The 14393-nt window shown below is 54.9% G+C and overlaps 2 protein-coding genes across 2 annotated transcripts; both read left to right on the top strand.

Annotated features, from left to right (window-relative positions):
* Window positions 1-694: 694 nt before the first annotated feature.
* HOXC9 (homeobox C9) lies at window positions 695-3912 on the top strand. The gene is made up of 2 exons (XM_061122357.1): window positions 695-1325; window positions 3056-3912. Exons 1-2 carry the CDS (start codon window positions 788-790, stop codon window positions 3298-3300), a joined length of 783 nt encoding a protein of 260 aa, XP_060978340.1. The 5' UTR covers window positions 695-787; the 3' UTR covers window positions 3301-3912.
* Window positions 3913-9718: 5806 nt separating this feature from the next.
* Window positions 9719-13334, top strand: HOXC8 (homeobox C8). Its single transcript, XM_061126566.1, has 2 exons — window positions 9719-10290; window positions 11672-13334. Exons 1-2 carry the CDS (start codon window positions 9855-9857, stop codon window positions 11962-11964), a joined length of 729 nt encoding a protein of 242 aa, XP_060982549.1. The 5' UTR covers window positions 9719-9854; the 3' UTR covers window positions 11965-13334.
* Window positions 13335-14393: the final 1059 nt, after the last annotated feature.

Below are 14393 nucleotides of genomic sequence, written 5' to 3'. Positions count from 1 at the left end.
GGCCACCTTCCCCAAGCTTCCCCTACCCCAGATTTGGGGGGCTGAGTTGGCCAGTGGCAGAAGGACGCTCCCCTTTCCCTCCTTCCCTCCCTCCACCCCAGCTTCCCCAGTCCCCTCCCACTCTCCCTCCCTCGCTGCTGCTGCTCCAGAAAGAAATACATACATACACACTATTTAAAAACGCATTTTTAAAAGCCACGTTCCGAACTGACAATCGCTGATCTCGGCTCGCGCAGAGACTGCGGGAGCGTCGGGACCGACAGAGACGGATTACGTCAAGAAATAGTTCCTCCACCTACCTCGGCCGGCCTCTCCGCCCCTGCGGGGTTCCAGCGCCCAGCTCAGCCCCGAGGGTCCGGGAACCCTGGCTTCGGGGACTGGCACTGGCACCCCATTAAGAAATCCTCCCCGGGGTGGGGGCGGAGGCCATCTGCTTATGGGTGGACACGGGCAGGGGCTTCTGTGCTGAGATGCGAGTTGTCCTAAGGGGGCGGCGGGTCCTTGGGTCCAGAGTTGCGGACCCCCAGGAAAACGCAGGTCGCGGGGATCAGCAGAGAGAAGGGGGTGGGAGAAGAAAAAAAAAAAAAAAAAAAGCCAGGAAAAAAAGCCCCTGCGCATTGATCCGCGCCGTATTTTTGGGTAAATACGATCACGTGGGGGCCGGGGAGCCAATGAGCTGCGGGGAAAAGGCTGGAAAAATAATTACCTGCCTTGATTGTTCTGTGAGCAGATAAAAAGTACATATACAGTTCATACAATAATCTTATGTATGTAAAACCCTGTTACGATGTCGGCGACGGGGCCCATCAGTAACTATTACGTGGACTCGCTCATCTCTCACGACAATGAAGACCTCCTAGCGTCCAGGTTTCCGGCCACAGGGGCTCACCCCGCCGCCGCCAGACCCAGCGGTTTGGTGCCGGACTGTAGCGATTTTCCGTCCTGTAGCTTCGCGCCCAAGCCGGCAGTGTTCAGCACGTCGTGGGCGCCTGTGCCCTCGCAGTCGTCCGTGGTCTACCACCCGTACGGCCCCCAGCCCCACCTCGGCGCCGACACGCGCTACATGCGGACTTGGCTCGAGCCGCTGTCCGGCGCCGTCTCCTTCCCCAGCTTCCCAGCCGGGGGCCGTCACTACGCCCTCAAGCCGGACGCCTACCCCGGGCGCCGCGCCGACTGCGGCCCGGGCGACGGCCGCAGCTACCCGGACTACATGTACGGCTCGCCCGGGGAGCTGCGCGACCGCGCCCCGCAGACCCTGCCCTCGCCCGAGGCGGACGCCCTCGCCGGCAGCAAGCACAAAGAGGAGAAGGCCGACCTGGACCCCAGTAAGTTGGGAGCAATTTTCCTTTACAACCCGCGCGGGAGGGGAGGGGAGGCCAGGCGGGGGGAGCGGATTACAGCCCCTCGGAGCGGCGCAGGGAGCGCGGGAGAGGGGTGAGGGCGAGGACTCAATAAAAGCGAATTACCTTGGGGAGCTTTCAGGGGCAGGAAGGTCTGAGGAGGGGGCCCAGGGAGCCAGGTTGGGAGAAGGCTGAGGGGGGCTCCTCTCCCAGGAACTGGCTTTGATGAGACCCCTGCCCCCACACCCCCAGCCCAGGCTTTTTGGCTCAGTCACTACTTTCGAAGAAATGCAGACAGGGCCAGGGGATAGGGTGGGGGCGAGGTTCATTTTATGGTTTGGGATGAGATGGGGGAGAGATGAGGAGGACACTGGGGATAGAGAGGAAATAACCTCAAGGAGAAAAGCCACCCCTACCTCCCAGGCAGTGTGGGGGTCCTCACCCCACTAGAGATTCATAAAACAGAAGGTCCATGGGCTTCTCCCCCAGGAACCCTGGATGAGAGGTCTGAGGGCTTTCCCAGCCTGGGAACTTGGAGGGATCAGGACTTCCAGAGTTGAGGGAGAGAAGAGGGGTCCCAGTCTCTTTAAACTTGAGAGCCCTCTTCTGAGGGTCTGCAGGAGAGAGGGGTGGGAATGGGGGTCAGGGATGAGGAGTGAGGAGAAGCATCTCCCCAGATTAGAGAATTGCACACACACGCGCGTGCACACACACACACACTCACACTCACACTCACACTCACTCCAATCAGGGAAAGGGGAGCCTTCTGAGTATTGCAGAGAAAGACAAGGGTAGTTTTTTTTGGGGGGGGGGGGACAGGTGAGAGCTGCAGGGCCAGAAAGAGTATAGAAGGGGAAACAGCAGGAGGAGGGGGTGCAGCCCCTGGGTGTGAGGAAATGTCTGGGGGAGACCCAGGAGGGGGCTGCAGGATTTCCTGCAGCCCCATCAGGGGCCAGGGCCTAATTATACTCCTCTGAAGGCTTCCCTCCTTGCCCTCAGCTACTCCCATAAACCTGAAATTGGAGGCTTGGCTCCTGCAGAGCCTGTCCTGGGGCTGGCAGGAGGAGGGGGCACTGGAAGCCAAAGAGGGAAGCTAAGATATAGGGGAGCCTGTCCCCAAGACCAGCAGCTCCCTGGGGAGAGGAGAAGGTCTTTTCCCATCCAAGCATCACCCTGAGAATTCGCCTCAGCAGGGTTGAATTCCAAGAGAGCGGAGATGGGGCGCTGGAGAGGGTAGTGAGGGGCTTGGGGACTCTCAGGGTCAGGAAACAGAACTGCTGAAATTTCAGGACTTGGTCGTGGGCTGGGAGGGTGGGAGGGGGCAGAGGAGGAGGGAAGTGGGGAGGAGAGAGACCTCGCTATAAAAATAAAAAACAAGAGAGAGAAGCGTTTATGGGCCTATGAAACGGTTGGGAATTTGGACTTTTTATGAGGATATTCTCGAATTACTACTCTTGAAGCTGAGGAGGACCAGACTGTAGAGGCTTTGATAGCTTCGATTTCCTATAGTTTTAGGTGCTGGAAACCAAGGAGGGGAAAGATAGGGAGGGGGGAGATCGCAAAAGCAGTAAGAGGGGAATTCCTAAAGCAAAACGTGTCCAAATTCAGGTTCAATTATTGGGTTTGGGGAGCCTGGCTGAGCCTGGGGATGGGGTGGCAGGGGTCCTGGGCTGGAAAGGGGCTCCAATGACCCCTGCCTGTGTTTGGCCCTCCAGGCAACCCCGTGGCCAACTGGATTCACGCCCGTTCCACGAGGAAGAAGCGCTGCCCCTACACCAAGTACCAGACGCTGGAACTGGAGAAGGAGTTTCTCTTCAATATGTATTTAACCAGGGACCGTCGGTATGAGGTGGCCCGGGTTCTCAACCTCACCGAGCGGCAGGTCAAAATCTGGTTTCAGAATCGGAGGATGAAGATGAAAAAGATGAATAAAGAGAAAACCGACAAGGAGCAATCCTAAACCCTGCCCCAGCCTGCTGCCTCGCACAGCCAAGGGAAAAACAAAACAAAAAACCCACAAAATACCCCAGCCCAGGCGGGAGACAGCACTGAAAGGAAAAAGGAAAGAGCAAGATAGAGAAAAGCCAGTCGGCTTAAAAAGGAAAAAAAAAAAAGGGAAGGGGAAAAGGAAAACTCTTGCGATTTGGGAGGGTTCAGTGTTGAGAAATTGGTGTTTTAGAGTTAGTTCTACCCAGCGAGGAGGAGGAGGAGGCGGGGAGAGAAACCGCGTTCTCTTCTCCCAGCGCAACTGAAATAAATGACACACACAAATGTGATTTTTTTTCTCCTTTCTTCAGAGAAGCCAGTACTTGAATCGCTATATTTCTATTTTTTTTCATGTATTGTATTTGGTCCGGGCCATCGTTCCCCAGACCTGGGGTGCTCTGTGTGCAGATTTTGTACAAAAACACACACACGCGCACACACACAACATACACAAGTGTGCTTCCCAGCCCAGGAGATAAAAGGCGAGGGCCGGGGACCATGCCGCAGGCTGGGTCCAGCAGCGCAGGCCGGCGCCTCTGGCATGTACATAGCAGTGTCTCCTCTCATCCTCAGAGTCGGTCCTGTAACGTGCTTCTGTTTGTTATGGTAGAACAGCTCTGTGTTAATATATCGAAATCACTTAAAAAACCAGAAACCCAACTGCATCCAGTTCTCATTATTTCTCCTCCTTGTCGCTCCCAGGCTTCTGACTTGGAGGAGGCAAGTGCTTAGATCCTTTAGGGGAGGTGGGAGCCAGGCAAGGGGCTCCCTCTACTTCAGAAGGGCAAGTGCCCGCCACTTCTCTCCAGGCAGGGTGTGATGGGGCTAAGAGGCTCCCGGGGTGCGGTGGAGGCTGCTGAGGCCCGGGTGCAGCTTGTGCCTGCCCTGGCTGGCTGCCTGTGAGTCTCCTGGTAGCTCGATGGAGTCCCTGGGGGTGGGGGTACGGCATGAATGGTTTTCCTTGGCTGTAATTAATTGTAATAATTTATGAGTACATGAGATCGGAGGGAAGAGATAGGTAAAGATGAAGGTTGCGTGCTGGGTGCAGGCCGGGGCTGGATTCTTGCCTGGCTGCATCGGTGCTTTGAGGGGTGTCTTGGTGGAGGGGAGGCTGCTAAAGAGGGTGTGCGGTGAAGGATGAAGAGGAAGGCCCTGCAGGCCTCAGGGAACTGGGCAGGCACTGGGCATTGAGAGTGAAAGAAGATGCAGAGAGAGAGCAGGGAGAGAGTAGAGGGGGAAGAAAGAAAAGGAAGGAAAGGAGGGAGAGAGAAGAAAGATGGCAAAACCAAAGCAATCAAGATTCGATTTAGTTTCTATTTCTCAGTGTATTCTCAGTTCCTCTCTCCATCTCCTAGTTCTCTCTAGTCTATTCAACCTCTCTCTCTCTGGTGCTTAATTTGAATGTTGATCTGGGGGTGAAGTTTGAATGTTGATCTGGGGGTGACAGTGGTTATGCTGAGCAATCACAGTATTTCTAGGAGATCCCGAGGCTAGGGCCAAAGGAAGCTGGCCAGGGGCTAGCCAGAAGTGGGGTGTTCTCTGGTGGCTGTGGGACCCCAGGGGCAAAGATTGGGGGATATGTGTGTGTAACAACAGCCCAGTGGGGATGTTCAACTGCCTAGCACCCCGAGGGAGCGCCTTCCCCAAAACCAGCAGTTTTCATCTGCTAATCAGAAGCAGACTCAAGCTGCCGGGTTTGCTTCGGCCCAGCGCCCCCTTTCTCGGAAATCCCCCAATCTGGAAACTATTAAACTCAGACTGCTTGAAATATAGCCCTTTAATATCTCAGGCTGCCCATTCTGCCGAGGGTGCAGGGTGTTGCTCTGAATACTTGGGGAATACCACCGTAAAAGAAAATAATTGGGGACCCCAATTCCTAAGCAGCTCCCCCCATGGCATCACCTTACAGGATTGGTGAGGCACTTGTAGGGACCAGCCCCTTCCCATCATTTGAATCTCCTACCAGCTCCTCCTATTAAATAGTCCAGTTTCAGGGGCTGGAGGAAGGTGGGAAGAGGTGAACGTTTTCTTTTTGATAATATTATGAGGGAGACACTCAGAAGTCGCGGTTTGGTTTTCCCAGTCGCTGAGGCACCCCTCCTCTTTCCCGCTTAAGAAGAGACCTCCCAATTCCAGAAGCGATTGTTTTCTTGGTCCTTTTGAAAGGTGCTTTGCCTGTAGTTTTCTGGCTACCTCGCTCCTCCTCTGGGACCCCGGCCTCAGTTGCACCCCGCGCGGAGGACAAGGCACCCAGCCATCTCCCTCGGTCCTGACCGCGGGGACTCAAGCTTCTCTCCCGGCCCGAGCTCGGCGGTGTTTCCGGGCCTCCACCCCGCCCCTGCTCCAAGGCCCTGTCGCCTCCCCTCGTCCGTCCGTCAGCGCGGCCTGCTTCCTGCGGCCCGCCCGAGCCGGTCTGGCTCTGGGCAGGAAGGAGGGCCCTGACCAGAGCGTGGGATCCAGAGCAGGCCCATGCGGTCCAGCCCACGGTTCAGTACCAGCTCAGCCTCCAGCCTGCAGGTCAGGATTGGATTCGATTTTTATTTATTGTCATTTGTGAACTCAAACCACAACACGACACACATCTGGGGAAAGAAACGAAAGCTGGGGACGAAAGAGGGGCTTGCAAACGCCCCCCTGCCCTAATCCTCCCCTCCCACCTCTCCTCTTCTCCTTTGTCAGAATCACAAAACCCTAAAAGTTGTTCCACTTGGGAAGGCAGAGGGTAGGTACATTTCCGAGGCCCCGAAATGCCACTTTTATGGCGCTGTTTGTCTCCCTGCGCTGGATTCTGAATGGGGCCGAACAAAACAGCAGCGCGGAGCTGGCTAGACGTCTGGGCTTAATTGTTTTATGGTTTAAATAAGGTGGACACTCTTTCCTTTGAAATCGGATTATAGGAATGTTTTGTCTATGGCCCACGGAGAACAGGACCTCACTGGCTGGGAGGGAGAGGTGGAGAGAGAGCGCGCGTGAGAGAGGGATGGGCCACAAACCAGGGGGCAAAGACCCGGGAGAAGCCAGAGTCCCACCCCAACGTCCTGCAGGCGGCGGCGGAATAGGCGGTGCGGAGCCGGCGGCAGGGTAAGAGGAGCGAGGATTTTAGGGTGCGCGCCACGGAAAGGCGGTTGCGGGAGCTTCGGTGCGTGCGTCTGCGTGCGCGGTGTTCCGAGGCCAGAAATGCGCCTGGTTGCGGGGAAAATCGCGGCAGTTCCTTTTGCACAATGTCTCTTAATGCGGGAAGGGAGGGTGACAAAGAGAGAAAATAGTATAAAACCTTGGACAAGGTTTATTTCGAGGATTTAGAAAACAAAAGAACAGCGCTCCTGGGGAGGGGGGGGGAATCCCTTCCGGGAACCCCTGTCGGGCGCATTCATTTGGTAACTCCTTCCCCCCACCTCCCACCTTTGGGTCAAGCCTGGGGACCTGCTTGCTCTTAGCTGCTGGCTTTTCCCCGGCCGAACTGCATTGGAGCAAGTGGACGCGAGGTGGCGCTGTTGCTCAATGTTAGAGGCGGCGGCGGTGCCCCCAGCCGGCCTGGCCGCGCTGACATTTGAGGCCCGGCCCCGAGGAGCAGCGACTAGAAGGCCGGCCACCCCGGCCCAGCCCGGCCCCTCTGGCTCTGAGCAAATCAATCCTCTCACCTGCGGGGTGTAAATAAATCGCGAGTGGCGGCAGGAGACGGGCCCACGCTCTGCCAGCAGACTCGGGAGGCTCAGAAGGGCGGGCGTTGAAAATAATCGCTTTGCGGAGGAGATAAGCACGAAGCAGGCAGCGCGTAATTAACACGAAAAGGCAGAATGACCCGGACAAACGAACATAAATCCACGATACCTAGGAGGGCGGTGCAGGCCTCGGGGCGAGGGACGGAGACGCCCCAGCAAGGATGGCTGCTTGCGGTTCCTTTATTTCCAGGCTCCAGGAGCGAAATCAACCAGATACATGTAAAAAACAAACGATCAAATGAACTAAAGAGAGAAAAGGCGAAGGACCCTCGAAAGGGGAAATCAAGTCCAGCCAGGGTTTGGGGACTGGTGGGCTCTCAGAGCAGGCGGTGCAGGCAGCAGCACACTCTGGACAGTTGCATTCCAAGACACAAAGGCCCAGAAGGATAGCTCTGTGGCAGGGTTTTCGCTGGCCCATAAAATGTTGAGATATCCCCCCACCCCCTAAAAGATAAGGCTCAGGCCCCAGAGCGGATACGGCCTGTCCAGCCTCTGCTTTTCAGAAGGGAAAGGGGGAAAGTATTTATGACAGTCCCCAGTGACCTAGAAGCTGGGAGTCCAGAGTCTGTCAGCTTAGTACCCGCAGAGCAGGCTCAGAGAAGGCAGAGCCTGAACCAAGGCTGCAGCGTGCTCTGGTAGTGTAGGAAATCTGCCCTGGACCCTGCAGCCCTGGCACGGCCCTCTGACCCTCCCCTCGTGCGGCTCCAGGGTCAGAGCTATGGGTGTGATGTCTCAGAGTTGGAGCAGCCCCCACCTTACTCAGATGGGGGTGGATTCTTCCAAATTCAGGGTATCCTGCTCTCTTGCTGGGGCCCCAGTGGTTCTCTGGGAATGTGGCTGAGAGTGACTATTTCCCCAGCAATTATTTAGATACAAAACGGGGAGACTCATTCTCTCTGCATCGTCCTCCCCTGCGCTTTCATTTCTTCCTTCATCCCTAGAGCTGGGCTCCAGATGGATAGTGAAGAAAAAGATCTGATTTTCTAACTGCCTCCTTCCTCATCCAACCCTGAAACCCCAGGATGTGGAAGGAAAATAGGTAGCAATTTTTTTTTATTATGCAAAGAGCGAAAGATGCATGTGTGTTTTTATCAGGTCTTATTTTCATATATGCCTAGTGTGCACAAGTGTGCACAGCCTCTGTGAAGTGTCAGGGGTGCTTTCTGATAGTCGAGTGAGTGTGCATTTGATGTTGTTCGTGGTGGAAGGGAGCACATACAGTATGCGTGGATCCTGAGTATGGCCCCGCATTGCCCTCACATACTGTGGAGGGGGAGGACCAGAAAAATCATTCTTCTTCTTCATTCACCTGCACAGAGCACACGTGTCCACAGCTCTCTTTCTCCCTTTTCTCTCTGTGTTCAGCCCATGTAACTATACATGTTTATGGCCAGAGAAGGGTGCTGATGAGATAAGGGTCTTTTATCCATTAGCATTAACTTGAATTTACCCAGTCTTGGGGATGGGGGAAACCCCCCAGAGAAGTGTGGGTAAATATTTAAAGAGTGTCTGTTGACAGTTCCCATCCACATCCTGGCCTGGGCAGCCTGCCTGTGGAAGTTGGGGTGGGGGAGATGCGGTGACGCCAGGAGGCCCCTCCAGGCCAAACTGGCATTTCCTATGGGGTTAGGGTATGTGGGGACAAGTAAGAGGCCTGCTTTAGACTCCTCCAACCCAGATACAAGGGGTCTCCTAAGAAGCAACCTCCTGGATCAGCCCAGCCAGAAGCCAGAGAAACACAGATGCCCTCTCCTTCTGTTCCTACCAGCGGCTTTGCTCTCAGAGCCTCCAGCAAGCTCGTGGCCATTGCCCGGGCTTCCTGCCTGAGGCATGAGCTGGTGTCTGAAGGGGCAGTGCAGCCCTGACTGGGTATGTGGAGTGCCCTCCCCTCTGGCCCTCTCCACTACCCACAGCCAGCTGATAAGGGATCTTAAGAATCTAGGGGGGACAGGGCAGCTGGATAGGGGCAAGAGGGTTCTGATGGCTGAAGCGTCTGGGGATAAGATGTGCTTTTCCTCCTCAAAGTCCCCAGACTTAAGGACCCCCTGGGGAGCCCATCTTTGGTTGTTAGGGGACTGCTCTCTTGTTGGCATTCAGCCCCCTCGGGGGTCTTATACCTGTTGAGGTAACCTGAGTTGACCTGCTGGCTCAGGTACCTCTCTCTCTGAGAGGAAAAGAGAAGGGAGGAGAGGCACCTTCAAATCTGAATGCGCACCTTGGAAAAGCTGGCCCTAGCCATTAGCTGGGGCTGGCTCACCACCACCCTCCACATACCACACCCCCATCCCTCCCCCTTCCTCCCCTCCCCTTCTTCCAGGTCCCCCCAGCCCTGAACCCCTCTACCCCCCGCCCGCCATCCCTCCCTTCCTTCTCTCTCTCTCCCTCTCTCTCTCCCTCTCTCTCTCCCTCTCTCTCTCTCCCTCTCGCCTGTCTTCATGTCGTGGATTGATGAACGCGAATCGCGTGTAAGCGCCGCCACCGCCGGGAGTCTGAGGAATTCGCCTGGGCTGTTAAAGGAAAGAGCTAAGTGCGGGAGCGCGAGCTCTACCTACCGACAGTGAAGAGAGCCGCCGCCGCCGCCGCCGCCGCCGCCCGCTTGCCCGCCGCCGCCCGCGCCCAGCCCGGGAGCTGCGCCGCCCCGCCGGCCGCCGGCACCCAGGCGCCCCCCACCTGCCCAGCCCGGCCCGCCGCCCCGGGGAGCCGGCCGGCCTGGGGATCGCTCCCGGGGGGAGGGCAGTTTCGGGGGTCCCGGGCGGGGGAGTCGGGAGCCAGAGGGGAGGGGGCGGCGGGTTTTCATGTGCCCAGCATGAGCTCCTACTTCGTCAACCCCCTGTTCTCCAAGTACAAAGGCGGCGAGTCCCTGGAGCCGGCCTATTACGACTGCCGCTTCCCGCAGAGCGTGGGCCGGAGCCATGCGCTGGTGTACGGGCCCGGCGGCTCGGCGCCCGGCTTCCAGCACGCCTCGCACCACGTCCAAGACTTCTTCCACCACGGCACCTCGGGCATCTCCAACTCGGGCTACCAGCAGAACCCGTGCTCGCTGAGCTGCCACGGAGACGCCTCCAAATTCTATGGCTACGAGGCGCTCCCCAGACAGTCCCTTTATGGGGCTCAGCAAGAGGCGAGCGTGGTGCAATATCCCGACTGTAAATCCTCCGCCAACACTAACAGTAGCGAAGGACAAGGCCACTTAAATCAAAACTCGTCTCCCAGCCTCATGTTTCCATGGATGAGACCCCACGGTGAGAAGCCTTTTCTCTTTCCCCCTTGGTCTCCCGCGCTCCGGGGTCTTCCCCCCTCCCTCGCCTCCTTTTTGTCTGCCCTCGCTCTCCCTCCTGGCTTGGGGCTCTCTCGGGCCCCACCCCCGGGCCTGAGTGGGTTTCTGGAGGTTGGGAGGTTCAGCTGGGGGTGGGGCACCGGGCTTGTCTGGGAGATTTGGGGGATTGGGGTAAAAGTGGGGGAAAAGGTGGTATCTGGGTGCAAAGGGTTAAAAAAACGTTTTCTCCACCTCTGTCAGTCTGTCTGTCTTTCTCTCTCCTCCTCTTTCTCTGTCTGTCTCTTTCTCTCACCATCTCTAGTCAAAGTTGGGGAGGTGGCTGGGAAGGAGCGGGGGACCCTGAGGTTATCAGCCTTTGGAGCAAGCCAGTTTCTCCATAAGGCAGAGAGCCCCAGTCCAGGACAGTGGCCAGGCTGTCTTGGGATGAAGACCCCTGCTTCCCTCCCCTGGCTGGGTCAGGGGGTGGCAGGACCCCAAGAACAGGTGATCTGCTTCTCTGGGGTACCCACCACCTCCTCTCAGAGAACTAGCCTTAGGGCCACCACCCCAACTTTGCTCTACTTCCTTCAGTTGGAGAGAAGAGAGGGAGTCAGAGAGGAGGGGGGTAAAAAAAGAGTCCTGAAAAGGAGGGAGGCCATGTAGATTAGAGGGCTCTGAGGTCCAGAAGACCCTTGCCAAGCTACCCCCCATCAAAGGCTTGTGGAGTCTTCCTGAGACCCTCAGGGCAGCTCAGGTCATGAGCCCCTACAAGGGTAGCCCCTCATCGCCCAATTTCGAAGTAAAAGGGGAAGCTAGAAAGCGACAAGTTCCAGCGAGGATGGCCCGTGATTTATTTGCTGATCTCCAGTTAGCAATCAGGCCAAGCAGTGATACATTCCAGGAGATCAATTATTTTTCCTCCTTGCAAGGCATGAGGCAGAGAGATCCGAAGAGGGGCAGTGAGCAGAGCCCCACTTCTTCACCCTCAGCCCTTTTGCCTTCCTTTTGGAAACAGACTGTGTCCCCAGCCCTGCTCACCCAATGCCCCTCTGCACTTGTAAACAAAGCTGCAAGGGCCAGTTTCCTGGAACTGCAGGCCTGGGGGCACTCTGCAGCGCTCCCTTGGCCTCTTCCAGCCCCCACTTTCCAGACAGATCCTAGTCCCTGCCCCCACCCCCACCCTACCTCCCAAGGTGAAGCTAAACCAAAACAAACCCCCCAAACTTTCCTGCCCCTGACTGCTCTGCCTTTTCCGCAGGAGGGAGAACTGGGGAAACCAGAGGGGGGGATTTCAGGGGAGGAAGAGTGACAGGGGAAAGCCAAGCCCCTACCCAAACATAACCAGACTGGGCTTCTGTTCTGTCCAGCTCCGGGGCGGCGCAGCGGAAGGCAAACTTACAGCCGGTATCAGACCTTGGAACTAGAAAAGGAGTTTCTCTTTAATCCTTATTTGACACGAAAGCGTCGGATTGAAGTCTCTCATGCCCTGGGACTGACCGAGAGACAAGTGAAGATCTGGTTCCAGAACCGAAGGATGAAGTGGAAAAAGGAGAACAACAAGGATAAACTGCCCGGAGCCCGAGATGAGGAGAAGGTGGAGGAGGAAGGAAACGAGGAAGAGGAGAAAGAAGAGGAGGAAAAGGAAGAAAACAAGGACTGAGCAAAAAAGAGAGACATCCCCCCCCCTCCTTTAGCAACTCCCTTGAAGTTTCATTTTATGGTAGCAGATAAATTGAGAAGTTTACGACTGTCATTTGCTTTTATAGAGAATAGAATGACACTCACAACTCTAACTACCTGTCAGATACTTGCAGCTCTGGTTTTATTACCTTTGGACTTCCCCCCATCTTTATTTGTTTGGGGGCTGGAGGGGGGAGACTGAGACACAGCGAAAAGTTCCGAGTCTCTGTCTCAGTCGTTGCCCCAACACACACACTTCTCCCTACCCCCACCCTTCCTAGTCTTGCCTGGATTTTAAGGTCTGAGACCTGGCCCCCTTTCCCCTTCTCCCGGCCCCTTCTTGCCACACTGCCACCTCCCTGCTTCTCTGGTATTTATTTTAGAGGGGAGCCCCCTCAAAATGCGGAAGAAGACTCATGGCTTTGTTTTCATGCTAGGATTAGTGTCTTAGATTGACTTTTTTTCCCAAAGGAAAGAAAAAGTGAAGGAAGGAAGGGAAAGAAAGGGAAGATGTTCAAAGACATTTTAAAAATGATGGCAAGGAATATCCCCTCTCCCTACCTGGGGGTCCCCACTTAGACCCCCTTGACTTTCTCTAGGAACCTGATGGAAACCTGAAGGAGACGAGGGTCTCCCCCTCCCCCCTCCCTTTTCACGGGGTAGAAAGGCGCCTGCAGTTGCCGCTCAGATCCTACCTAGCCATCCCATGGTCACTCGGGCCCATGCCTTCCTCCCCTTCAGCTGTCTAATTCCTGTTGTTGGGCCCAGCTTCCTCTGAGCTGCACTGGTATAAGCGCTCAGAAATCGCCATAATCATGAAAATAATAATAATACTGATAATAATCATAGTAAATCTTTAACATACTACCTAAAGGGAACCTGCAATAATCTTGAAAAAATAAAAAAGAGAGAAATTAAAAAAAATCCTAATACAGGAGAAAAAAAGAGAAAAAATTTAAAATAAAAAAAAAGAAAGAAACCTCCAACGTATTTTATCACTACCTATAGGAAGAAATCCTGCTTTGAGAGTATTTGTAATGCGGTTTTGTTGTCGTTTGTTGCTGCTTATTTCACTAAGAAAAACCCAACAACTGAGACTGCCTAGCCCGCCGGTCCTGTGCGCTTTTATTGTGCTTCTAACCCCAGTAGAGTAGAACTAAATTGCACTGAATGTATAGTTAACTGTCTTGAATTCTCTGTTTATGCAATGTGCTCGAAAGAAAAACAACGTTAAAAATATATCTATAATAATAATTTTTGGTCATTCGTCTTTATGTCCAGCTATGAATGTAGATTTTGTGTCCCGGCAGCAGCTCTGTTTCTGGTCCAAGTACTTTGTATTGTATACGTGAGTCATAATTAAAAAAAATGGAGAAAAAAATATTTGAAGCTGTAATGACTGACTCGATTTTTCCCCATCGTACCCCTGTTTTCTACCCCTCCCCTCCTTACCCTTTTGCAATATTCTACTAAAGGTTTCCTCCACTGATCTGACTTGGGTTTGGGGAGCACTGACATGGAGAGAAGTGGAGGACCTGAGAGGGCTGGCTGGGCTGGGAGGGCAGGTGAAAGTGGGGAGGTGAGCAGGAGGAGGAGGAAGAAGAGCAGAATGCCCTTGGGAGAACATTGGCTCCAAACAAAGTGGGTTGGTAGATGCCAGGGTCCCAATGGGAAGAAAGCATTTTCTCCTCCACTCGTCCATCTTCTTCCTCCTGGCCCTGGGCTGAGCCCAGATCAAAAATCTGCCCCCCGCCCCATTCCCCTCCAGCAACTAGGCCTTTTTCAACCAGGGGCTGGGGCTAAGGATGAGGCAATGTGATTCCTTCTGATCTCATATGCCTCTCATGGTCAACCCTTAGTACTCAGCACCCAGCACTAGAAAGCAAACAGGGTGGGAAGGATGTGAGGCTCAAGGCAGTCTAGAGGACTTGGATGGAAGAAGCCTGAGAGTGGGGGATAAGGGAGCTTAAGCCTAGGGGAGAGGAGAGAAGGGAAAGGTGGAGGGACTGATAAGGCAAGCAGCCTGAGTCCACAGTCTGAAATTCAAATTCAGCCATCACAGAGCCATCACTGTCACCCAGCCCGCTTGCACTTACTCCAGCCTCTGTTCTGGCTGTTTCAAGCCCTCTCAGCTTCACCTTGGCAATTGGGCAGCCTGCCCTGCCCTTATAATTTAGGTCATTGGCTTGGGTGGGGGTGGACCCGCTGAGTGGACAGTCCCTCACTCCAGCCACTGCCGGGTAAGGACAGTCTTCATTGAACTCCCCACTCCCCAAAATAAAGGGTTGAAGGCTAAGGGACTCAGGGGGCAAGAGGTCTTTCGGTCCTCCCTGGAGAGTCCTAGACAGAGAAATCTGTTTATGCCAGTAAGATTCTGGTCAACTAATACCAAATTCCAGAGATACAAGC

This window comes from Dama dama, chromosome 3, assembly GCF_033118175.1.
Source record: "Dama dama isolate Ldn47 chromosome 3, ASM3311817v1, whole genome shotgun sequence".
Taxonomy (NCBI): Eukaryota; Metazoa; Chordata; class Mammalia; order Artiodactyla; family Cervidae; genus Dama; species Dama dama.
This window is presented reverse-complemented; position numbering and strand designations above follow the sequence as displayed.